The sequence below is a fragment of the Taeniopygia guttata genome, chromosome 1, assembly GCF_048771995.1.
Source record: "Taeniopygia guttata chromosome 1, bTaeGut7.mat, whole genome shotgun sequence".
NCBI classification, from domain to species: Eukaryota; Metazoa; Chordata; class Aves; order Passeriformes; family Estrildidae; genus Taeniopygia; species Taeniopygia guttata.
Window position 1 is genome coordinate 41,127,107 of NC_133024.1, and position 27,085 is coordinate 41,154,191.

Genomic DNA, 27,085 nt, shown 5'->3' on the forward strand with positions numbered 1-27,085 from the left:
CCAGCAGCATATCTTACTTGCTCTAATGATATATTTGAGAGAAACTGCCAAGTCTTTGGAGACACAGGCCCTTCTACAGTCTGAAACAAAAAGGAGAATCTGAAGATACGTATAAGCTGAATATATCTGTCACCTCCAGAAAGCTCTAAGTAACTTTCATGGGTCAGAAGATCATAAGTCAGAAGAAATGTTCGTGCAGATGTACATGATTCTGTGTCTCCACTGATATTGAAAAAGCCTCAGCAATTAGACTAAATGCCTGCATTTTTGAGAACCAAAAAGTTAAAGGAATCCATCTTGTAGGTTGTCCATCATACTGGAAAAATTTGGAAGATTTTCCACTGAAAGTAGCTTTATATAGCTACCTGCTACAGTAAGGATTGGATATATTAGAACCCCGGTGTTTAAATAGTTCTAAAAGTGATTCCTCGTAGTTTTTCATCTTGGTACATTAGAAAATTCAGACTATCTATTAATGATATGATGTAGATTAAACTCACAGATAGATTAATTAGGAACTCATCCCAAAATGAAGACAGGAAAAAGGCATTATTTGTCTCCCTTTAAAGTAAGGAGGAAGCAATAAAAAGTTGCCTTTATTTTGTGTATCAGTATTTCTTTCAAATGTCAAGTCGGTTAAAGTAAAAGAAAAAGTAACAGGACTTTGAAACCAATTTTGGCAGTCACATATGATGTTGATACACTGTATTTTTCTTCAAAATACTGGAGCACTTGAAAACAGAGTTGATGTAGTGCAGATAAATTATTTGGAGATACATGATAAATTTATTTTATCTTGTAAATGTACAGTGAGTAAGTATAATAGTTGCATATAGTATTTATTGCCTGTATACATATTGTGAGTTATACTTACAGCTCAGCTGTGAGTAGGATCACATATTTCATATCTTTCTTACTAGAATAACATTTTTCCATTTGCTTATAAGTTGAGCTGTTCATCAAATTAATGGATTTTTATCAGCTACAGTCTCAGAAATATCTGCGCATGCTGTAGCCCAGAGCTGAAAGGATTTTTTCCCATACCTCCATGTGTCTTAGCTAGGTATAGGTACCTGAAATGCAAGAAGAGAAACTGTCTCAACTGTATTACCAATGGCAGACACACTTACTTCTGACATTTTAGTAACTGATGAGATGTATTAATGCAGTTTCTGTTTGCAAAACAGCTATACTTTCTGTGCTTCTTTTTTTGAAGGTGTCAGAGATAACAGATGACCTGGCAACATTGCCTAAAAGAGCTCAGTTAGCAGCTGCATTTATTACATATCTTTCTGCTGCTCCTGAGGATCAGAGGAAAAACAGCTTGGATGAATGGACCAAATCAGCCGGCCTTGAAAGTAATTTCGTGTGTGTGTGTTTGTCAGTGTCTGCATACAAGTAATTAAGCTTGATTGAGGAAGTGAGAAATGCCAGTGAGTTCTAATGAACTGTCTCAATTGTCTTTGTACTTCCAAATGAGAAGAGACGTTTTCGTACTCAATAAATATTTCTAGATACCGACAGACAATTTCTTAGAATCATTCTATGAAATTATTAAGATTACAAATATTTATAAATAATTGTATCTCTATAGTCCTTGCTTAAAAAGAAAAGTTTACAAAAATGGATGTGTTCACATTAACTGTTGTAAATTTGCTAGTGCATTCTGAATGCTTCTGCTTTTTCTGAAGTAATTTTTATCTGTGTGTTAGCAAAACTATAAAATATTTCTGTGACACCAGGTACTTATTAATAATAAGTTCAATAAAAGCAATTAAAAAATAGATTAAAGGGAAGTCTACAGACTTGCACTCTTAATAAACAAAGTCTCTATTCTGTATATATCGGTAAATGCTTTTAAACTATGCAAACTGTAAATGATGACAGAAACTTACACTTTCATTTGTCAGAGTTCGATTTACGACGGTTCCTGTGTACAGAAAGTGAGGAGTTAATTTGGAAAAGTGAAGGTTTGCCTTCAGATGACCTTTCAATAGAAAATGCTCTTGTCATCTTGCAGGTAAATTTGCTTTTTTGTCTTGTCTTGGAAGTATTTAAATTTTTGCCAGTTTCAGTAACATGGCAACTTGAACTATTTCATTTGTGTTTATTATTGGCATCACAGAGTGCACACACACACATAGAAATAAATACTTATGTATCAATGGATATTTTGCATCAAAAGGAAAAAAAACTAAAAGAAAATACATGTTTTCAGTTTTACTGCCACTGTTTTATTCCATATCAGTCTATTCAGGTTAAATAGTCATTAACACCAATACAACCATTAGAAGATTACATACTATATATGTTCACTTTGGCATATAATTTCTATTACTTTTTTTCTCAGAAAAAGGAAGTGGCTATATGCAGATACCTTTCAAGACCTCTATATATATGTATATCTATTTATCTATTTACCTACCTACCTACCTAATAATTCATGAGAAAAGGAAAATATCCAGTTTTACCATACATATAGATATATAATATCTATATATATTATAAACTTACTATAACATAATATATTATTATGTATGTAATATGCTAGTCATTTATTAGATCTACTAACAAGTAAATATTTAATGGCATGAGGAGAATCTGCATTTACTCCAGGTGATTTGCGTAGATGATTTATGATTCAAATTAGTTAACGATTTTTCTGCAGTTTGAATTTATCTTGCTTTATCATCCTTTTAGTAGATCTGTATAGTCTTTTCTCAGCTTGATTAAAAAGCTTTTCAATAAACATTGTCTTGTACAATTAAAGCTACTTATATGCTACAATAGATTGAGCTCTTAAAAATCTCACTGTGTGTAAAGAGCTTTTTGAAGCATTTAATCAGGTCAAATAATTTACCATGCGTATATCCGTACAAAGCTGAAATTAGACATTTTTTTTTACCAGTGTGATCTGCAGTAAAGTTCTCAGCTTTTTGTTCTGATCATCTTTTGATGCTTTAATACTCATCAGCTTCCCCTGTATTGCAGTTTGAGATCTGTGTAGCTACTCAGTTTGGAACTCAATCTAAAAAAAACCCCAAACTTGGAAATGCTTTTCTATCAAACTGAACCAGAGAATTATTGAAAATACCTGTTTAAACCTTCATCAAGTTTGCTGACACAAAACTGGGGGACATAGCTGATGCACCAAGATGATTTGATGGCTGAAACATGTCTGCTATGAAGATAGGCTGAGAGAACTGGGGTTGTACAGCCTGGAGAAGAGAAGGCTCTAGGGACACATCACTGCAGCTTTTCAGTACTTCAGAGGACTTACAGAAAAGAGGGAGAACAAGTCTTTACATGGGCAGATAATAAGAGGAGAAGAAAGAATGGTTATAAACTAAATGAGGAGAGATTTAGATAAGATGTTAGGAAAAGATTCTTTATTTAGAGTGCGGTGAGGCACTGGCACAGGTTATCCAGAGAAGCTGTGGATTCCCCATCCCTGGAAGTGCTCAAAGTCAGGTTGTATTGAGACCATGGGTAAGCATCCCTGAGAAGCATCCCTGCCCTTGGCAGGGGTGTTGGAACTAGATGATATTTAAGGGACTTTCCTATCTAAGCCATTCTGTGACTGAGTCTCTGATACACAAGAGGGTAAAATTGAAGCCCAGAGGGTCTTAGATAGACTGGAGAAATGGGCTGACAGGAACCTTCATGAAATTCAGAAAGGGGAATTACACAGTTGAGGGTAGTAACAAGACCATGTACCAACATGTGCTGAGGACAAAGCAGTTACAAAGCAGATTTGTAGAAAAGTACCTGGTGGTCCTGGTAGACACCAGGTAGTTGATGAGACAATTATGGGCCCTGCCAAGGAGAAAGCCAATGGTATCCTGGACAGCTTTAGGCAAAGTATTGGCAGCAGGTCAAGGGAGGTGCTCCCTCACTGAGCACTGGTGAGGCCACACCTGGAATCCTGGGTCCAGTTGTGTTGATCCACAGCACCAGGGAGACATGGAGGTACTGGACAGAGTTGAGTGTAGCTTTGTGCCTGCAAAATACTTGTATTCATGATTCTTTCTAAAATGCATTAAGGTCCAAACCCAGAAGTATTGTACCTTTGCCTACCAGAGGAAGAAAAAGGAAGACTAATAACTCTTCTAAGTTTAAAAGTATTTGTGAATAACAAAAGCTGTAGATTATACTCATTGAGTAGAGACTTCTGTTTTTAAGAGAAGGTGAAGGACTGCCTGACTCTCAATAATTTTTTAAAAAGAGATAAATAAAAGACATAAATTTCTTAGTCTGTTATTGTTTCTCTAAACAGTTTGTTAATTAAAAAAGATTTTAAAATACATATTCCATTAGTTTGGCGAAATAAAAAAAAAGGATTCCAATTTTATTCTTAAAATAGATTTTAGTAAATATATATATTTTTTTTTCCCTAGAGTAAAGTTTGCCCATTTTTGATAGACCCTTCTTTCCGGGCTACTGAATGGTTGAAGACACATTTGAAGGAATCACGTTTGGAAGTTATTAACCAACAGGTGCAGTATTTACTCTTGGGCTTTTCTGTTTGAGCTTTCTCTATTCCAGATTTTACAGAATAGTTTTTAAAAGTTTGTGATAGAGATTACCAAAACTTAGTTTATATTCTGTGAAACATACAATTCCTCACAGAGTTTTAGATTATTTAAAATTTGAGGCTCAACATCTGGTGTTATTTCTACAAATTTGTCTCTTTTTGCTACTGTGTCTGAGAATGACGTATTCCCTGCTAGGAGGAAGATAGATTTTCAAATAGATAGGTCTTTTGTATACTTGGTTGCAATTCACTGGATTTCAGGAGTATGTATACACTTAATTCCCTATGATTGTTGTGTTGTATTATCTACATTGGAAAGAGTAAATTTGATTTCTATTTGAGATTAGGATACCTGAAATTCATTGTGTACCTGTAATTGTTTACCTGAGTAGTGAGGTGCGGCTCACTTGCACACGCATGGGCAGGCATCTGGTACTATTCAGAAGTCCCTTATTGAACCGCATCCAGCCTCAAAATATTGCTTCAACAGCATGTAGGTCTTCCACAGATTCCTGCTGGCTCTGTGGAGCCCTTGTAGATACTCTCTGATGGTAGTAGATAACATATCTTCGGGTAATTGATAGTTTGTCCTGATACGTGATCGGCCTGATTACGTTCATCTTCTGTTGCCTGTATTGTCCAGGACCTCTGTTGACTGATAGGATCATAAGCACCACATCCATGTTTAAACACCTGTGTGCGACCTGTAGACCTCTTAATAATGTGAATCCTGTGCTTGGTTCAGTTTTGAGACATAGCTACATATTAAAATTTGAGGTAAGAGACCTGGCCAGGACTTCCAGGTGCACCTGTCATGATAGTGAAACTGCTCTCTTCTGTTGCAGCACTTGAAGATCTAGGCATGTTAAATAGGTTTTCTTGATCAGCAGATCAAGTTTATTTAAACTAAGCATTTGCAACTAAAACCTGAAATATCATATGCATCTAATAGGATTTTTCATCTACACTACAGATTTTTAGATTTGGATTATTTGGTGTAATGCCTTCCTACTCATTCTGAAGTATTTGCATTTTTCAGAAATGGATGAATCAAAGGAATGTGTTTCTATTTATCCAGGACACCAACTTCCTAACTGCTCTTGAGCTGGCAGTGAGATTTGGGAAGACACTTATTATACAGGAAATGGATGGAGTGGAACCTGTACTTTACCCATTACTAAGAAAAGATCTTATTGCTCAAGGTAAATCACCAAGATCTTTACAAATGTTTGCTCAAAACTTTTGTAGTTTAGATCTATTTATATAAAACTTGACTTTTCTGAAAACATTAATACTGTATAGTTTTTTCCTCTGTAGTATTAACCCACTACTAACACTTCAGTGCGTGAAATATGTTGGAGATATGTTCTTATTTAGTAAGTGGAAAAATATTAGAAAGTATTAAATTGAAAGTTATTGTAAAGTAAATTAAAAGTATTAAATTGAAGTTACAAAAAATGTGTTTTTATAGACTTTAAAAATCTAAATTTTAAGTTGATTTCCAGTGATGATTTCAAACACATAATTTTAATTGGAAACTTGGGCCTTAAATAAACCAGAAGTCACAGAAATGCAGTTAGAAATCAAAGGCTTAGAATGTTGGTGTTCCTGCATCTCTTGGATTTCTCCGAGCCTAAAGAAGACACACAGGTCTGTTTCTGATGTGCCCTTGGAATGGGAAGGGTCATAGAGACCAGCAAAATGGTGGAATTTTATGAAAGGAATCCCTTACCAATGCAAGAAAAGTGAAAAATTACAATATTTAGGTTTTACAAAATAATATCTCTGGTTTGGACAGATAATGTGTTCTACCTGTTTGTATAACTGCTTTGGACTTAGCTGCTTTAAAGAATTTTTTTTAACATGAAAAATTGTGATAAAAGTTTAGCAAAAATAAATCATAATTGTGCAAGTATCTCAGCATAAATTTTGTTGAATTGTGTTAAATATTTTGAAATTACATCAAGGGAACTTGGTGAATTAGAAAGTATAGCAATGTGTGTTTTAAATACTTTTTAAATTACAGTAACTAAAATAGATTTGCATTATCCTTTGTAATTGAATTTCTACCTCAAGTGGTCATTCCTCAGCATGTACCATGTCATTTGCTGTATGAACTTTGGGTACTAGAAATAGCTCAAGACTCTCTTTTTGCTGTAATTTCATCTACTACTGAGATCTAATGATGTGAGGTAGCAGTAATTCTTCAAATGTAAGTACATGCTAAAAACAAATGAAAATACCATAGGATTCATATATGCATTTATCACCAATATAAGAAAGATCTGTTTAGGGAAAAGAAAGTGTTATTTAAATCAGTCTTCCATTAAAGATGCACTTGCTTGTTCATTTTCATTGAAAGAATGGAACCAAAGTAGTGATTTCAGGGATCTGTGGAGGGTTAGGTAGAACACTGTAACAATTTTTTTTGCCCCTCTATCTTCTGCCGAATTTTGGAGAGCTAATGAGATACAGTATGAAAGATGACTGTGTCTGCAGAACTGTGGAGAGAGCAGATGAAATGCAAATATACTAGTTTGTTCAGGAAAATTGCTTGTAACACTCAGACATCCTCTTGCTTTTTAATGAGCCATGTTAATGCCAGGTCTGTGCAGGTCTAAACTGAAGACCTGTTATTGGAAAATGAAAAATGGGTCATTATTTGATTCTTTTTCATTACTTTATATGCAAGCATGTGCTCCTTCTTTTTGTCAAGATGTGGGTGTGGGGACCTGTCTGCATTATTTTGGTTTTGATGACTGTACATCTCTTCATTACTTGGAATGAAATGTTAAGGAAAATGTGAACGTATATACTGCAGTAAATTTGTCTTTGTACAGCTTCCATTTTCTCTTTGGCGTTTTTACAACATAGTCTTAAAATTTATTCTGATCTTTGGCATAGAAGCAAAATTGGTATGGGATTTTCATCTCTACCAGTGTTTTAGCAAGAGATTAATGTTTCTGATCTGCACTCAGTGCTAAAAATAAAAAGCACCTAAGTATGCCATCTTGGAAGGTTTTCTGGAATGGAAATTTTCACTTTTCGACTTATAATTCTGTTCTTATTTGTTTTCCAGTATGAGGAGGCAAAATCTTACTCTGATCATGTCATTGTCTGAGTCTATTTTTTCTAATCATGCTGGAATGGAAACCTGTTATGGAAGAGGGGTGGAGGGGGCTGTAAATGTAGTTTTATCCTGTAACAGGTATATTGAGAAATATTAGGAGTATAAACAGACTGAAATCATGAAATCAGTTATTTAATAAATCACTTGTTTCTTTCATAATATGATTAAGTTAAATATATTTATAATACTACACATCTCTGTGGTATTTATTGATGGAATGTTTTTCTTTCATTCTGCTGTCTAGATATTCCATCATTTTTAGTTTCATTGACTTGCTCTATAACAGTTATCGTAGGAAATAGTATCTTAATAGAATTAAGATTATACAGCAACATCAGCCTTTTATAAATAAATATAACACATCCAGAGATGAAATCTAATGGGTTTGGATGAGGAAATATTGAGCCATCTTAGTTAGCCAGTATATAATTATGGCTAGTATAGAGTGTTAGACCAATGTTTAAAGGTAAAAGAATATGTTTAAATTATGACAAAATTGTTACACATAAGTGGGATTCTCGAGATCATCTTCTGTGGTGTTTTGTCTTCTATTCATGGTTGGAAGATTTCAAAAAATTGTTAGTATTACTTTTACTTCAAAGGCATTTTTGTTCTTGATGCTTTGTGTTCTGAATAAGGATAATTAAACTATTCAGGTATATTAAATATTCTTACTATGTAATTTCCTAGATCATTGCTGTTACTAATTTTCTGTCTCTTAACAATATAGGTTTGGACGTGTTCTTTTAATTTTTTAAATTTGTATTTTTTTTCAATCAATTTATAAATACATATTGTAAAATATATTTAGATCCATTGATCATAAAGTGTTACCCAAATAGCACTGTTTTTAGATAATTATAGAATTTTCCAATCAGAGTGAGTATACATCTGCTTGTTGTTTGCAGGACCCCGTTATGCCATACAAATAGGTGAAAAACTGATAGATTATAATGAAGAGTTCCGTCTTTTTCTGTCAACAAGGAATCCAAATCCCTTCATTCCACCTGATGCTTCTTCTATTGTTACAGAAGTAAACTTTACCACAACAGCAAGTGGCTTAAGAGGACAGGTAGGCATTTAGAATAAAACCAGTGTATGTATAGTGAACATGCATAGGTGCATCCAGTACCTGGAATGCACCTATGGTGCAGTTTGCGTTAATGGTTATGGAGGTATTTTCAAGCTCACAAATATAAATAGTAAAATTTTTATGCACTTTGGAACCAAGGAATAAGTTCAGTAGAGAAAATGAAAATGTTCTCATTGACTTCAGTTGCAACAGATTAATTGCTAAGCCTTTGCTTTCTGTTCAAGATGTATTTATGGTACCATGGAACCGTTTCTGTTATAGCTCTCCAGTATCTTACTTAGAGAATAATGCTGGTATCATCAAGGTACTTTGTGTACAGAAAAAAATGTAGTGAAACCAAAATACTGTGTATTTTATTTCCTTTAAAATGCTAGTAGCTGTTTTACTAGGTTTTACTCTATAAAGTCTAGGAATCAAAGTGTAACATACAAATGGAAGAAAGAAAAAAAAGAGAAGAAATCAATTAAGGGAAGAAAATCCCCTCCTTATTTGGTATGAAACAAGTTTTTCTACACTAACAAGAGGCTTAGAATGGGATGTAGATAAGATGTTGATAAGTAAGATATAATTCAAAATGTGAAGCATAGATAACTATATGGATTTTCTCCTTCCTCTGGAGGTATGGAATTGGCATCATACAATGAAAACTGACTCCTTTTGAAGTGGAAATGCAGAAAAAAAATGAACATATTTTTGTTTTGTTTTCTCTCTTTGTTTTTAGCTTTTGGCTTTAACAATTCAGCATGAAAAGCCTGATTTGGAAGAGCAGAAGACAAAGCTGTTGCAACAGGAAGAAGATAAAAAGATACAGTTAGCTAAACTTGAGGATTCTCTTTTGGAGGTAAAACCAATTTACCTCTTTAATATCTGTTATACCAATAAGATGATAATCACATTATTGTGTGTTTGAATGAAGATGCTGGAAGTGTTGGAATACTGAGCCATCAGGATTTTTGATTAGAAAAAATAAAGGCATTATTTGCCTGGACCTGATGGAAGACTAAAGTAGATAAGAAAGTACATCTGTTATGAAACTGTTAACACACCAAGAAGAAAAAACTTTATTAAAAATTATCCTATTTAATTTTGAAGTTATGAGTTTAAAAAAAGTGGCACTTTTACGCTTGTGAATGATGTCAAAGGACTCTTTCTCAAGTTGAGAAATGATGCTGTGTTGTGAAAAAAATGAAAAAATTCCCACTACAGAATGGACAGATTGCTAAGAGACATTTAAAATTTCAAACCTCCACAGTTGTTTCCTATTAGCAATGAGCTGTAATATTCTTTACAGTTAACATTCCCTGTCTTCCATTTAAAATTAATATTCTCATTTTTCAGTTCATCTTTTTATTTCATTGAAAGTACTTATGCTCAGAAGCAGCTGTTCACCTCTATAAAAAAAAAAGTAGCTTCCAAGGAAGGACTGTTTTATTTTTTGTGTGTGTCTAGCCATGGATTTCACATAAATTGTACCTCATGCTTATAATAATGGATCCTCAAATTCTGTCTTTCTGAAAGGTCAGAGATGCAGGGACATTGACCTGGTGCCCTAAACCCCTTGGTCTGTAGCTAAGTCACAGAACATTGCAGTATTGAGTGCAATGGATTAGCATAAAATAATAGTTTTTGCAGATTAGACTGGCCATTTATTACACTGGTACACAAGAGAGCTGGAGAGGGGCTTATTGCAAGGATATGCAGTGAGAGGACAAGGGAGGAACAGCTTTTAAAGAGGGTAGGTTTAGATTAGATATTACAAGGAAATTTTCTGCTGGGAGGATGTTAAGGCGCCAGTTCCTCTGGGAAGCTCTGTGAACAGATTCCCCAGAGAACTTGGAGCTGCTTCATCCCTGGAAGTCTTCAAGGCCAGTTTGGATCGAGGAACCTTATGTAGTGAGTGGCACCCCTGCCCATGGCAGGGGGTTGGAACTAGATGGTCCCATCCAACCCACACCATTTTATGATTCTTTTCTATGATTCTGTGATTAATATCTCAGTTTTAGAATTTTTTACATAATTATTTTATGTGATTTGAATTTCCACATTTACTGTCCCTATTGAACTCCCTATTAATTTTCAAATACTAAGGTCAGCCTTTTCTTAAAACTCTGATGTGGCAGATTTCTCTTACAGGAAGAGGGAAACTTGCTCTCTAATAAAATTCCATATCCAGATTTGACCATTTTAACAACTTATTGTCTACCAGAAACTAAGGGTTCAGAGATACAACAAAACATATTTCACTTTAGAACACACTTTTTATGCGGTCTTGGAACTCAAAAATATTTTTCATTTGTCTAATCTGAATTATCAAGAGCAAAACTTAAAGAAGTTGATGCCTAAGATATCTGCAACAAAAAGCATTAGATTAGTAATAGCAAGGTTGATTTCAATTTTGGAATTCTTGTTAGCAAGTTATCCTGAAATCAGGATACTCTTTAAACCCTGAAGAAAGAAACCGAAGGTTCAGTGGAAACTGGCAGGTGCTACCTGGGTTTCCTCAAAAAGAAGTCAATGTTGGATGAGAGCTAGCTAAATTAAGTTAATCTTAAAGCAACACTGCCATTCTATCTGAAGTACTGAACTGGTTTCCTTCTAAAAGTCTCAGAGTAAAGACATGGGTGCTGTCTCATAGCTCACAGTATGATTCCTCATGGATGAGCAGGTGATCTTGTCCCAAACTTGTTTCAGGTAGAGCAGTAAGTGCATTCTACCACTCTAACTGGTGAATCTGTGCCTCCGAATATTCTAAAATGATGTCCTATGGGTGGTTGCTCAGAACTGATTTTACTTACAAGCAGCCAGTTTTCAAAATAAATATTTTGATATGTGTTTACTGGAGGTTAGTAAAAAATCTTAGATATAAGGGAACTATTCAAACTGTTTCCTCTTCTTAGAAGTGAAATTAATTGTTTAATCACTTAATTAAATGAGGAGAACTCAGGAAAAATGTGGGGAAATCTCAAGGATTTTAAAGTGATCTTTGATTATGAAGCTTAAATTGTTGTAATGTCAGTTAGAGATGAGAGTTCTATGAGAACTGGAATCCTTTTGAAGGAAAGTGAATTTATGGATGACTCAGTATAGGAAGTTTTTATAAGTAGCCAACTTCAGGTTAAATGGGAAGTTAAACACAAGAAAGAAATACCCTAATCTGTATTTACCATGGGAATTTTAATGCCTAAGACTCTGATCATAGAAATAATTCTCAAAAGCCTGCTGATAACCTATGTTTCAGAATATGACAGTCTGGATTTTGGAGTATTTTCTTGAGGTGCATTTTCCATTCTTTAAAAAAAGTCTCAGTTTTTGGAGTAACCACCAGTTTTGTAGAACTCTTGAGATGCATTCAGTATTCAGAAATACATACAGATCAGAAAGATAGCTTCCAAATTGGTTACTTTACGGGATTTCTTTTTTTAATGTAACATAAATGATTTTCTTTTTCCAGACACTTGCCACATCACAGGGCAATATACTAGAAAATAAGGATCTGATTGAATCTTTGAATCAAACTAAAGCAAGCAGTGCACTCATTCAAGAATCACTGGCTGAATCTTTCAGACTACAGAGTTTCCTGGATAAGGTAGAAGAATATTTTAATCTTTAAAATACTGTTTTTCTTCTGCTAAAAATATTTGTCTTTTATCTAGAGAAGATACATACATCCATGGAGATATAGGATGAGTAACATTATATTAATTCTTTTTGGGTAAACGATATTTTGGATATGCAAGTACATGCAATATTCTCAGTAATTAAGATGCTTTATTTTCTCATGCTGAGTAGTTACACAATTTAAAGTGTGCCAATTTGAATTAAAGGAATTCGGGCAAGTAACAGGTTTTGACTTTATTTTTGCCATCCACTATTGCAAACATTATAGTTCATATGGGTGTTTTTGCTTAATATGCCCCTTGCTATTGGAAGAGTTTAGATCCTTGCTGATGCTATTCATATGACATCCTGTTTTTGTGACAGATGGCAGAGTTTTCTTCTGTGTTCTATTCGTTTAGTTTAACATTTCCCAGTGAATTTTGGGATGTGTTCTGTGGTGTGGAAAGACCTTAGTGCCCTAGGGATTAATTTCCAACATGTTCTTCATAATTTAAGGGATTTTTTGATAAAATTTTTTTCTTCCAGTTTTGAAATATCAATACAGTGTTGAAGTCTGGAGTGCTGATCCCTCAATTTGAAGGCTTGGAAAGAGTTTGGTTTTCTAAATCAGTGGGAGTCATAGGAATGTTTTCTCAGTGGGCCGAGTAAATGTTTATGTAATAATCAGTAGGTGGCAGTAATACACCTGTCTTTTTTATGTGTGTGTTGTTTTTCTCCACAGGAGAGGGATGCCTATCTCCCATTGGCTGAGAGTGCTAGCAAGATGTACTTCATTATCTCTGACTTGTCCAAAATTAATAATATGTACCGCTTTAGTTTGGCGGCGTTCCTGCGGCTTTTCCAAAGGGCTCTGCAAAACAAGCAGGTATTTGTTCTTCTTCCGAAGCAGCTAATGCTGCAGAAGAGTCCATCTGCTTTGATCCTTAGAATGTATGAGTCACTCTGGACATTTTTAAAAAAAGCTTAGAATAATTGATGATGAAGTGTACAAAAAGTAGCGATGCTGACCCGTTGTGCTTTAGACGTTCAGCATAGAGTCACGTGGACTTATAAATTATGTTGTATATAAATCACAGAATTTCTCTACCATCTGAAAGCAAAGTAACTCTTTGTGATTTCAGGTTTGTTCTTTGTCTATGGTAAATTGGGAAAACAAAGGCTGATTATAACTTTACTGAAGGCTTTATTTAAATAAATTAGTGATTAAAATGCTAATAAAGCTAATTTTATCGACAAGGAGTAGAATAAGAAAATGCCTGTATTTCTACATAGTTCATTTACCTGAAGGAAGGTCATAACTTTATCTACTTTCTTACAATTTGTAAGCATGCCTGCAACCTCTCCTGTTTAAAATGTAATTTTTAGTCTTCTGTATTCTTAGGCCAGTATATTATTATTGAAATGAATAATGGATTTATCCCTTGTCACCTCACTCTTCAGATCTAAGTACCCATACTGAGTAGTAGTACATTTTCTTTTTATTAAGCATGTTCAAAATTGTTTTTACTTAGAAAGTCATTCACCAATCTTTCATCGTGTTTCCTCTGGATTCCCCTTTATTCTGGCATTTGTGATAACAGCTCTCCTTCATCTCCAGTCATTACTAGGCACACTGTTCTGACAATGTGAACTGGTCTTTGAAGTTCTTTTCACAGAAAGATGTGACTTCACTTCTTTTCCACAACGTGATGTTTTACCTTCTTGTTCTTACTCTCACACTCCATAATTTTTTCTTCCTGCCTGTTAATGTTAGCTATTTAAAGCTCAGCTTTTGGTTTTGCCTTCATTGCTTGCTTTCTTTTTTCCTTCTCCTCTATCCAGTTCTTCATGCCAAGTGATCTATTAGACATGGGAAATGCATAAGGCAAATTGGTTACCCAACTGCCCTTCTTAAACTCATCTCTTCAAATTCCAGCATGGTAGAAATGAAGTCATACTACCTGTAACACACTCCCTACCCCTTGGTCCCTTTCTTTTTTTTGTCCTATCAAATTATTTCCTGTTAGAACTAGTCTTTCAATCTATGAGCTTTGAAGGACTGTACACTTACTGTTTTCTACAATGTTCTTTTCAGTTGGGCGAAACTCGACTAGAAGTTTATTAACTACACTTAACATCAGCATTCATGTTTGGTAGTATTAAATATTTAATTCAATTAATAAGCAATTTTTTATCAAGTGAAAATGATGAGATTTCAATGATATTAATGTTAGGAGAAGGAAATGTACTCTCATTCACAATGTATTTCACCTTATCCGCAAAGTTGTATCATGTTCATAGTCAAAATATTCAATGCCAAAATATTTATTTCTTAATACTTCAGCATGAATTTCCCATTTAATCATTGATAGCTGCAGGTTAATTTAATATGTTTTTAGAACTAGCATCACGTAGAGTCCAGAGTATTTGTGTCATTTTGCTGAAATTTAAAAAGCATGTGGAAAATTTTTTACTTCTAGAAGAATTTTTGAAATCTGTAATTTCTCTTTTAGGATTCAGTTAATACTGAAGAAAGAATCAAGTTGCTTATTGGCTCATTGAAACATACAGTGTATGAATATGTTTGTCATTGTTTGTTTAAGGTGAGATTGTATTTTTTTTTTTTTTGGCTTTTATACAGTGCATGGGGTTTGAAAGTATTCTTTTAGCAGCTTACTTGATCTATTTCAAAGCAGTATGGTGTAATGATGCAAAACATTACACTATCAATAATTAATGTGCTAAATGAGGACTTAAAATCAGTGTATGACCAAATTAATATTGCTGATGCACATTTCTCCATAGAGCTCTATCTCTCTACCTCATTCTGGCTTCAGAGTCAGTCATGGGCTTCACAGTCTTCTGAGCACTATTTTGCACTTTCTTTTGTTTCTTGCATTCCTAAATATAAGGTTTTGTGTGATTATTTGGGGTTTTTTTGGATTTTGGTTTGGTTTTCTAAAAAAAGGAAGCAGAAGTAGGTTTGTTAGGTTAATGTTTGGACTTGGTTATCATAAAGTTCTCTTCCAACCTAGATGATTCTATGTTTCTAAAAGTCCTACATTGTGATATTCTCCTTTTTATTTTCACAGCCTGTCTCAAAGGTATACCTGCTACCTTTTTTTTTTCTTTCTGCTCCTTGTTCTTCCTCCAAGAAATGTTCTTAGTGTATTTCTTATTTCAGTCAGGTGTCTTTTCACTTCTTACTTTCTTACTGAAAACCTAGGGAACCTATGCCTTTCATTTTCAGTTTTAATTCTTACTTTCACATGAAACTGTCATAACAAGAGGTGTTTGTCTCACAGTACCAGGCTGAAGAAAGCACAGGAGATCTGCATATATGGTTCGAGCAGTACAAATCATGCAAGTCTGTAGTTTGGTCTGTGAGAATGGAGAGATTTTGAACATCTTACACCACCTCCTACCCCTGTCTCCCAACCTAGCAATGCTACATTGAGGATTCAGGGGTAGCAGTTTTTTCTAAGGGGTTTTGTTTATCAAGGTCCAAGTGTATTCTCACGAAATAGTCTCATAATAATTGTTTGTCTTTGAAGTCATAAGTATGCGAAGCCTTCCACTAAGTCATTACACCTTGTGACTATGGAAGGCAGCAATTTCTATGTGTAAGAAAAGAGTAGAGAGTTCAAATTCAAGGCAGAGAAGAGATTTCTATTAGGAAAGATTTTAAGTGTGATCAGACTGGAGTTTATAAAATACTGAAAATGTGTTCAAACTAATGGTCCATCCAGTTTACTATTGTGGTCTAATAATAGAGAGAACAAATAAACTCTTCACACTATCCACAATTCACTGCTAATGCTTCCTTTTATCCATGAAAATTTTTAAAGACTGCTGTGACAGTGAGGCTTTACTAGTGTCTTCATAAATGGTAAAGCTGATATGAATTCATACCCTCTGAAGCACGCTGGAATCAAGAAGAAGGATTTTGTCAGTCTGTGGTTATTATTTATGTGTACATAGCCTTTGTGAATGCTGCTAAATGAAGTAGTGCCAAGAAATTTACCTGAGCACTCACACTGGCCCATGTTTCCTCTTTAATTTGTCAAATGTGGTTTGGTCTGGGCCTCTTAGCGTTCTTTCAAACAATTCTCATTCAAATTTTGGGTACTAGATCATCTGGGGAGCATCCTAATATGCAGTTGTGATATGGATTTGCTGGCAGACCTTGTCTGAGAAGATGAAAAAGTTAAGTGGTGTGGTTTGTTTTCAATGTCATATGATCTTGTTTATCAATAAAATGAGAACTTCAGTGCCTTCCAAAACTTGATTCTAATTCCTAGTAGGGACCTCTTTGTCCACCACTCCATAGCCCACTTTGAGTTAGTTTTGTCTCTAACTTGCAAAGGGATGTAGCAATTTTACATTAGGATATATGTCACTAAGTCATTACTATGGAATTGGAGGTGTTTTGTAAAAGAAATGTTACTTATAAAAAAGAACCAGAAATAGGACTTTTCCTGAGTATATAAATACACTTTTACTGCTTTTATTTCAGGCTGATCAGCTAATGTTTGCTCTACATTTTGTACGAGGAATGCACCCTGAGCTTTTTCAAGAGAATGTAAGTGCTAAAAGGAGAAAATCCCCAAGTATTTTACTCAAGCTTAATATGAAGAGTAAATAAGTAGATAAAAAGTTTTTGTCAGTAAGTGTAGGACTTAGTTGTCTGTAGTGTAGTCAAATTAATTCTATAAAGTCTGCTTGCAGTGAAACAGTATGCATAATTGACTTAATACAATTGCTTAAATGTGGCTGATTATCCTGAGTCAAGACACATTTAATTATCTAAAGTACCTCTACAGAATGGAGAGACAAAACTATGGCTTTCTGTACTAGGAGCTGGAAACCAGAAGGGACATCAAATGGTAGTAGATGTCAGTTCAATGGAGGAAAGTCCATTATAGAGGTAAATGTAAAAATCAGATAATACATTTGAAGGAAGTAATGAAGCTTGATTATATGAAATATGGGAGCTTAAGGTAGAAAGTTCAAAAAAAGTTGTTTGGAACCCTCCGATAGAGTAGTTTCATTGTAGACATAAGGATTGACAAAGTGAAATCCCAGTCTTTCAGCAATGATGTGGCCTCATAAAAATAACTCATCTTGTTAGCAGAAGTATAACCTGGTTGGTCTTCATTATCCAAAGTTCCCTATTTAATATTTATTATTTCATTTGAGCTTCTTAAAATACCTTACTTTATCTTTCTTGAGTTTTTCAAGTCGTGAAGGCAACAACCTGCAAGCAGTTTTCTGACTAAATTAAATCCTGGCTTCTTAAGTGTTTGTGTAGTACAGCCCTATGTGTTGGTTTCTGTTGTTTAGCATGCACATCCATCAGCTATTAGAGCTCTTAGACAGCATAATCTAGGTTGTATATAATGCATATTTCTACAGTATCTGAATACTCAAGAGAGAAAACAGGCAAATAATGTCAATAAGTTTTTTTACTTATCTGAAAGATAAAAGTTATTTTCATTAAATTTCTAAGAGAAAAGTGCTTGTACAAAATATATCATAAAGAAAATGAAGCTGAAGTGGTTATTCTTTTAAAATTATTTCTTCATAAGCTTTTAATGTGATGAGACTAGGAGTTGCTAAATATGCTGCTAGAGAATTCAGTATTCTAAGATCCTGTCCCAAAAGAACTGAACCTTCTGCTCTTAAATATTATTTTGCATAGCAATATGAAATTTATAGTACAACTTCAACAATCTGCTATAGAATGCCTTGGTTCCCAGCAGGGACATTCTCTTTCTCAATCAATATGTATAGATTTTTCTGAGGTTGTTTTATATTCCCTATATATTGTACTTTTTCTTTTCTGCATAACAATATTGCACAAACCAAAGAATACTCCATACATTTTTGTGTGCGCAAGCATTTTCTTTGTAACGGGGAGACGAGCATCAGTTGAATGCAACTGATAAAGGGAGTTGTTTCAAGACTCAATGAGACTGTTGGGTGCCAAGAACAGTATTACTCTTAGTCAGTTGACTTTTAAATTTCTCATGTTACTATTCTCTTTAATAAAAAAATCATCATCACAGAATATAGATAGTATTTATGCAAAATTTCAGTACTTATTGAGAATTTTTGGTCTGTTTCTTGCCGCTTCCAAATGCAGGATTATGTAATTTCTAGTGGTTTTAAATACTTGTCTAAACAATTTAAAATTGTCTTCCTGGATGCATCTACGAAGTCTAAAAGTTTTAGTCATACATAAATTCAGTCATACTTTCTACAGTTACCTGTTCTGTGTGGGCTGCTGAGGCCCCACCAGGCAGGATGTGTGTCCTTGCCAGCCACATATGTTGTCTCCTGATAGTCTGTAGATGGACACTCTGGGTAGGAACTGTGGGTGCTGAGAAAGTACTCTTTGCTTCTTTTTCTTATAAAGTGCTGCAGCCACTTAGCCTGGATTCTGCAAAAGAAATTACATTCTGGTACCATCACTTATCATTTAAAAAATGTCTTGGAACTCTTTCAGAATTTAGTATTTAATTTGTTTATCTTCCTGCTCTGCCTACATGCTACTACATATTAATCTTAGTTTTTAAAGGTGTCTTGTGACTTTTCTGAGTTGTTCATTTATTCCACACAGGAATGGGAGACTTTTACAGGTGTGATCGTTGGAGACACCATCAGAAAATCAGTAAGCTATATTTATTTTCATATTTTGAAATAAAGAGCACTTAGTTTAATCATGAAAAGTTAAAGTTTTATTCTTACTATGTTGTTTAATTAATTGTATTCATACAGTAAATAAAGTAACTTTTCACATAGTAATATAAAGATATAAATTTATTAAAGAATTTTTTAACATGGCAAGTATTTTTTTAATTTGAATAACTGTTTGCTTTTGTTATGTATTTTCTTTTATTTTTTCTGTGACCAGGATGGCAATTTGAAATTGCATGTTTGAGGAGGTTTTTCACCCCTCTTCTGTAACTAAAATCAGTATTTCTGAATCGCTCCTTCTCCCAGAGTCGTGTATGAGTTGTACTTTTTGTACTTTTTCTCAGGCAGCTGATTGCTTAAAATGATCCTTGAAATCCAGTTTCTCTAGCCATTAGATGGATCAACCACAGGCTTTGCATTTCAGTGTGACTGCAGAAGTCCCCCTTCATCTGTCTGGAGTCATTGTAATTCAATTAAATGTCTGTGAACTGAGTGATTGTCAAGTATGTGTTGCTGTAGGCCATTTTCAAGGAATGTGAGATCTGATTGTATAATGGAATTTAATACCAGTCTTACCTCTACCCTACCTAAGGCACAATCCATAGGTTTTGGAAAGATTGTGCCTGTGTGCCCTTCAGCCCAACTAGAATGTATGCTACAGACCCACGTCAAATTTATTCCTACAACCACTTCCAAATTTCCTAGTTTTTTTCTTTCTCAGACTTTGTTAACTCATGGCTGATACCCTTTCACAAGAAAGCTTCTGTTTTTCTCTGCTGATCATTTAAGATTACTCTTGAAGTTGATCACTCCTTGAGAGATCCAAATACATTTCCATGCAGAGACTCCTTAGACTGGTTAATGTGTACTGTAAGATCTTTTCATAACAGATGATACAGTGAATACAGAAATTCTACTGGAGCTTAGCAGTGTTGTTCATACTTAGGACTTCCTCCATGCCAAACATCTATTGAGCAGAAAAATAGAGTTGTGTCCAAATTACCAGTTCAGAGATGTTCAGAAATGGTGTTTTGCTCTTTATGTGAAGAACCATCTTCATGATTGCAAATATGTGCAAGAGTTGTTTTTTGAAGCCAGTTTCTCAGAGTGCATATGCAGATAGCCAATCATTTGTGTCACTTGTTTTTAGTAAGAAATTCTAAAAACAAGTGACACAACATTTAGAATTGAATGTGTCATAAGAATGCTTTAAATGGGTAAAGTATTTTCAGGCTCAAGTAGCTAAGCAAGTGAACAGTATGTCTCATATTTAAATATTTTGGTAGCTTTTTCATTATGCCATGTATGAGCTTAGCAAAAGACCAGAGAAAGATTGCTGTTGTGAATGTTTTTATTAAAAACATGGGTTTCACAACCTTATTACTGAATATAGTGTTTCATAAAAGATTGTGTAGCTTACAATTGTGATATAACTTGCTTCCATAAGGATTCACAAAGAAGCGCTCGTGACCAGGTTCCCTCCTGGATAGAACAGGACCGAGTCTGGGCAGTAGCATCTTTGAAGGTATACATTGTGTGGTCTCTTGAATTTAAAGAACTTTGGTTTTGGCAGATAGCAATTTGGACTTGAATACTCAGATATGTATTTATCAGATTAAAAGATTTCATTGTTTTAAGCTGTTTATTCTATCTTCCAGATACCCTGGCTTAATATATAGCCACTAAAAAAAAAAAAAAAAAAGTGATTTTTGTTTTTATTTTAATTTCATTGTTTCTGAGCCTTTTTCATGATCATTTCTACCCCATCTATAATGCATTTCAAGGCATGTGAGGGAACCTGTCATCTTACTGTGATTAGAAAATAATGCAAATCTATTCAAGTTCTTCAATTTATGTAGATGGGACAATAGAAGAAAAATTGCAAACAATATTTAGTTATATTCAGATTTCACTTGTGTAATGACTTTGACTCATCACTTCATATTGTATTAAAAGCCATAAACTGTTAATTCAGAAATTAATATTCTCTTCATCAGATTTCTTTGTATATGTTTATAGATGTTTTAGAGTTTGTGATTGCTCAGACTGAACTAAAAAAAAACTCTTTCTTGCATTGGTCAATGTTGAAGTTCTCTGATCCTGAGGGGAACTAAAGGAAAATACTAGTCCTGAAATTCTGTCTTAGCCTCTTCTCCTCTTGCATGTAGCTCAGCAGCAAAAAAAAACTTGACTGCTCTTCGGCAAGGGCATTTTTTGCTAAACCCAGAGTTCACTGTTTTATTTCTCTTTAACCAGGAATCAGGAACAATTGCAATAATGGTGTGGCAAGCATAATAGTTAGAGGTTTAAACAAATGAACAGACGGAAATAGAGTAACTGAGTGAATCAGTAGCATGCCATTACTGATACCAGATAGCAGATCATCATTAGAGAAAAGGACTTAAAGCCCAAAGTTTAAAATGAAAGAACCTTAAGGTTATAAACTAAAATGATAGTGCAAATATAGAGTTAGTTTTTCCAGGGAATAGATAAACAAGTGGTTAATTTTAAAATGTACTGTTGTCTTCTCTAACTCCAAGGATAAAATTGAATTTTGTGATTTGCACAGCAGTGGTCATAGTGATACTTGGAAATATATTAAAATATACAATGCCCAAATGGCTATTCTTCTTTATGGTTAAATCTACACTATTTGTTTTGTAGCTTTCTCTCCCAGGTCTCTATCAGACACTTTGCTTTGAAGATGAAAGTCTGTGGCACACTTTTTCTCAGAGCTCTGTATGTGAACAAGACTTTCCATCTCCTGTTGTAAAAAGAATTTCCTTGTTTCAGCAGGTAATCTTTCCATTCATAATATTAATTATTAGTTCAGCAGTGAAAGTAAATTTTAGATCCAGGCCTGGTTGAATTATAAGCAGTGACAGTATCTGCACTGTCCTGCAGTTTAACTAGTTTTTTTAATCTAAGAAGTATATATTTTTGTTACTGTAGTGCATATTATTTCTCTGTTATCTGAGTCTTTTTAGTGTTGATATATTAGCTGCAACTGAGTATACTCTCTAAGATAACAAATTCTTTAGAAATACGCACAGAATTAATTTTATGAAGCGGTATTAAAATACTTTCATGGGTGCTTTGTTACTGCTGGATGTGTCAGCTCGTTGAGCGTCTTACATCACTGAATGTGCAAAGTCACACATCTGACACAAAATGCAGTAGCAGCCTTTGCTTCTCTAGAATAGAAGAAGTGAAAAATGACTTCTGAAAACCTGGTGATAAAGAACACACCAAAAATATGGAAACGGCAAGTTCCTTCCTCAGTCTGAGGGTTGTTTTCCACTGGAAAAGAAAAATGTAACCACTTTTGTGTTTATGGAAAAAAAGATGTTGTTATTTACTTTCAAATGATGCTGTGATTTTTCTTTTGAAGTTACTTTACATGAAAACATCCAGAGAAAGGACGGGGTGTTAGACCATGTAGTTCCATGTTGATTGGCTCTTAGAGCTATTTTCTATTTGGAGTTTTTTGTGGAGGAGGAAAATTTCTGAAATAGCATGCATGCAATTTAGGAACAAACCATTTTGGAAGGGAATTTGTCTGAGTCATATTTGATTCAATGACATGCTGAAGACCATTTCTTATGTGTGCAGTGTGTTATCAGAAAATGTCTGCATTTATAGGAAAGTAAATTTGCAATGATAAGTGCATCTTTTTTCTTGTACAGAAAGTATTAAGAATTTCCTGTTTATGAAATATATTGAAACTACATTTTTAGATTAATATGCCACTCATAAGTTAGTTTGAACTGAAACCAGAAATATTTATCTTCCAAATAGGACATTGCTGCCTATATATGTGTGCAGAATTTAGATGCTAATATAAAGCTAAGTGTGCTTTCTGTCATTCTAGCTACCCACATAGCTACTTTTCTTCTAAAATATTGTAGAAAAGTTTATACCTTACAAGGAGACATTAGGTATAGATCTATCTTCTGATTCTATTGATAGAACAAGCTACTTACAAAAGAACAATTACAGTAGATTATCTTTGAATGATCAACTATCTCACTATATTCAGAGAAGATAACTTTGTTCTGAAGATATATTCAAAGAATTCATCCTTCTTAGAAAAGTCTTGCATTTTAAATTATCACTATATGCTTTTCTGAATATATTTTATTTTAAGGTACTTGTGGTCCAGGCTGTCAGACCAGACAGACTACAGAGTGCCATGGCTCTTTTTGCATGTAAAACCCTAGGTAAGTTAAATTTTCACCAGAGTATTTCAGCACAACAATTAAATAACTTTTTTTGTCCTATGTTTCTCTTTTATATTATAGTTCTTATGGAATTCTTAAGTTTTAGCATATGAAAATATGCTGTAAATGGTTTGCTGATTTTGTTCTTTTAAAATATTCTTAAAAGTGCTTTTAAAATTGTTTGGTTTATTCTGCACAGTGATTGAAAATATAATCAAAAGACCTGTCAAATTCTTTTAATTAATTCTTGAACACCAGAGTCATCAAGAAAGGAAGATAACTAGTTTTCTTGAAGTTTTATACTGCAGCACTCTTTTTAAGACTCAGATTTTCCATAAATATTATTTTATGTAATTTACCATTTAAAGACCATTAGGTTTGAGTCTCAAATTGAGTCTCAAAAGATCATTTCATTAATATCAGTCATTTTTATAGAACTGTTGGTCTGTAATACTTTTTACTGTCTGCTTAAAAATACATATGATTTAGAGTGATTTGATGGTACAGGTTTCTATTTATTCTAGTCAGTCAGTTTCCTCTCTCATGTCTATTATATCCAAAGTTTGTAATGTGTATACAAAATAATCTTAATATTGCAGTAAAACACACAAAAACCTTCCTTCAGTTTTTAGCAGTTTTGAGTGTCTCATCGGGGTGGGCACTGTAAGTTTTAAAAATCACTTTATCTTACTTCCTTATGCTGTCTGTGGACATTATTTGTTGCTCAAAATTGGCTCATGGTCCATGGTGGGGGGGTTGGAACAAGATGATCTTTGGGGTCCCAATACAAACTGTTCCATGATTCTATAGTACAAATGAAATAGCATTGTTCTATGTGCAACATACAGTAGCTCAAGTCTGAAAACAGACTGCGTCCTCAAGGAAGTGCGTATTGCATATTTTAGTAGTTGTGGCGTAGATGTCACTGATTTGGGCTCTTCTGTCTCATTGTATGTTGTAATTTCCTGTTGCACCCAATGCTTCACTGGTTAAATGTTGGTCTAAAGATGCACGAAAATATGTGTTTAACACTATTTAATTTATGATACACTTATACATGTATCTTTGGCCTCATGTACAAATACCTTGCCTTTACTAGGTCAACATTCTAGACATTTAAGTTGTATATTAAAACAAATAATAGATGTAAGTAATCATAGTACCAAGTTGAATTATTAAGGCTCTCAAGGCAGTAAGGAGAGAAGTTCTGCATGTGGACATAGACACTGCAATTACTTTTAGTAAATAACAGCTTCTCATTCCACTCCTCTCTTTTTGTATTTTCCTCAAGACTGCACTCCAAATAAAGACTGCAATTTGTCAAGCTGGAAATCCAGAAATACTTTTCTTCTCAATATGGGGTGCCTTATACCTACCTGCATGTTGTAAGGATATTTCCTTCATTTTAAAACTAATTTTATGGTGTCTGCTGAACAGAACTCTTGACAGCCCGATGAACTCTAGAGTGGATAATGAAGCACTCCATCATGTATAGTCACTTTATTTCCATAATAATTCTAATTCTAATTATAGGAATTAAAGAATTATCTCCATCGCCTCTGAATATGAAACGTCTGTATAAAGAGACACTGGAAATTGAGCCCATCTTGATAATAATTTCTCCTGGTGCTGATCCTTCTCAAGAATTACAGGAACTTGCCAGTGTTGAAAGAAATACTGAGTGCTACCATCAGGTCAGTCTTCAATAAGTGTAGTGATTAAAAACCACAATGTGTAAAATTTTGTAGTAATATCTGTTTTATTTTGTTTTCCAAGGAAGTTAGTAAGTAAAATCATCATTTGATGTCTGTGGTGTTTTGTTGTTTCCACCTGTCTTGACACTAACATCTCATTCCACTGGCAAAATGGGCTGGAGAAGAGATTAGTCATGCTCACAGAAGCAGAATCCAAACAAGAGACATTCCTCCAGTGTGGAGAGGAAAAAATGAGAAGATGGAGGGAAAAGAACAAAAGAGGCTGAGAATTGTTATATATAGCTGTTATACATTGTTATACATTATATATATATATATATAATGCTGCAGCATTATCTTTTTTAGTATGACGTGATTGAAACAAAGCCCACTAAAAACTAGACTTCATAATTTCCTCTGCTTATAGGATTTGCACATTTCTTTCTTCAATAGAAAACATAAATCAGGTGTTCAGTGTTTGTGAATACTTAGGTATTTTGAGAAAATCTGTAAAATATTTTGAAAAATTTTACATCCTTGAAGGCTTCCAAGAATCTGCTGGACAAAAGCCTTAGCTCCTGATTTAATCTTTCATACCTTGCCCTACTTTGAGCAGGAGATTGGACTAGATACCTTCCAGGATCTATTCGAATTAAAATTATATTAATCAAATGGTTTCCTATATTCCCAATACACAGTACCAATGGGCTCTATAACTTTCTGAAAAATATTATTTCTTTCTGTTATTTGACATATTAAGAGGAGGGAAGTTGTTATCCAGCTGATAACTGGGTAGCATAGAAATGGAAAATGTCAAGTTTAATGTTACTTTTAAATAGTCCTTGAAGTTGTTCCTTTCCTGGAACATAAACTGATATATTTTTCCCATCAAACTGTAAATATTTGGATCCTGCTGCTGTCTTATGTAGTTGTGAACATTGCAGAATACATATTTCTTACTCTGCCACATGGATTTTCATGTTTATCTCCAGATATCCTTTATATGTTGGACTTTCAAAATGTATCATAGTATGGTATTCGGTTAGGGATCAGGACTCAAAGTTAAATCACCTGAAAGATGTTACACTAATGATAATACTTTTTGTTATTTTTTCCTACACTTTCTCATGTAATTTGAATAGAACATAAAAGATAAAATTTTCTTCTCTGTTGATTTATTTCTTGCATGGGATAAAGAACAGAGTGCTAAATTTGTGCTGTTTGCTACTATTTGCTAGTGAGTTTCAGTTGTCTTCTTTTGGCTATTTTCAATTATTTTAAGAGATTATACTCAGTTCTACTTAGTCAGAGAATCATAATGCAAAGACAAGACTTTTCACATTGATTAAAACCTCTTTATTTTCGACTTGTTTGGTTCGGGGTTTTTTGTTATCTTTATCTTCCAAATGGATTGTAAGGTAGAAATAATATGGTACTATAAAAAGTGAAGAAAGGAGGATATGTTAAGCTATTGATAAATCCCAGCAAAACTGAGTATTTCTCTTTAAAGGAAGTACTCCTAACTTCTAGTCTAAAGAAACTTAGTTCTCATTTATCTCTTATTTTTGCAGTTCTGCAGTAATGCAGTTTAGTCCTTGTTATTTAAATTATTTTTTGACTTCCCAAGGAATACAATCACTATCACCAAGTGATGTATGTTTTTTCCCATTAAAAGACTAGGTAATGTTGTACAGAAACTGGCTAGACAAGTTGCAAAGAAAAACTTGTTTTCCTTAATATTTTCCCTACTTTAGTAACTTATCATATTAGAGAAAATTCTGGTTGTCTTTAGCACTCTTTTTTTTAATGTATGTATCCTAACTTGAAAACATGATTTTGTATTTAACTGTTAAATGAGGTATGAGAGATTCCTGATACAACTGTGTCTGCCATTTCAGATTGCCATGGGCCAGGGCCAAGCTGACCTGGCTCTTCAAACTTTAAGAGAATGTGCTCGGAATGGAGAATGGCTGTGTTTGAAGAATCTGCATCTGGTTACATCTTGGCTTCCTGTATTGGAGAAGGTGAGGGTAGATAGAGAAGATGATACAGGGAACCAGACAAAATTAGTATTCAACATTTCTGAAGCATTCCAGGCATTTCCATGGTGATGTTTAA

The 27,085-nt window shown here is 34.1% G+C and overlaps 1 protein-coding gene across 2 annotated transcripts in view; it reads left to right on the forward strand.

Annotated features, from left to right (window-relative positions):
* Positions 1-27,085, forward strand: part of DYNC2H1 (dynein cytoplasmic 2 heavy chain 1) — a 143,355-nt gene that overhangs the window by 53,765 nt on the left and 62,505 nt on the right. For both annotated transcript variants that reach the window (XM_030269960.4, XM_072927487.1), the window contains 16 exons: positions 1,217-1,358; positions 1,911-2,020; positions 4,398-4,496; positions 5,613-5,736; positions 8,573-8,736; positions 9,479-9,598; positions 12,209-12,343; positions 13,097-13,240; positions 14,868-14,957; positions 16,871-16,936; positions 18,977-19,027; positions 20,501-20,578; positions 21,718-21,849; positions 23,201-23,273; positions 24,807-24,967; positions 26,866-26,991. In XM_030269960.4, coding sequence (XP_030125820.4) covers positions 1,217-1,358; positions 1,911-2,020; positions 4,398-4,496; positions 5,613-5,736; positions 8,573-8,736; positions 9,479-9,598; positions 12,209-12,343; positions 13,097-13,240; positions 14,868-14,957; positions 16,871-16,936; positions 18,977-19,027; positions 20,501-20,578; positions 21,718-21,849; positions 23,201-23,273; positions 24,807-24,967; positions 26,866-26,991 — 1,815 coding nt within the window. The remainder of the gene's footprint in view (positions 1-1,216; positions 1,359-1,910; positions 2,021-4,397; positions 4,497-5,612; positions 5,737-8,572; positions 8,737-9,478; positions 9,599-12,208; positions 12,344-13,096; positions 13,241-14,867; positions 14,958-16,870; positions 16,937-18,976; positions 19,028-20,500; positions 20,579-21,717; positions 21,850-23,200; positions 23,274-24,806; positions 24,968-26,865; positions 26,992-27,085) is intronic.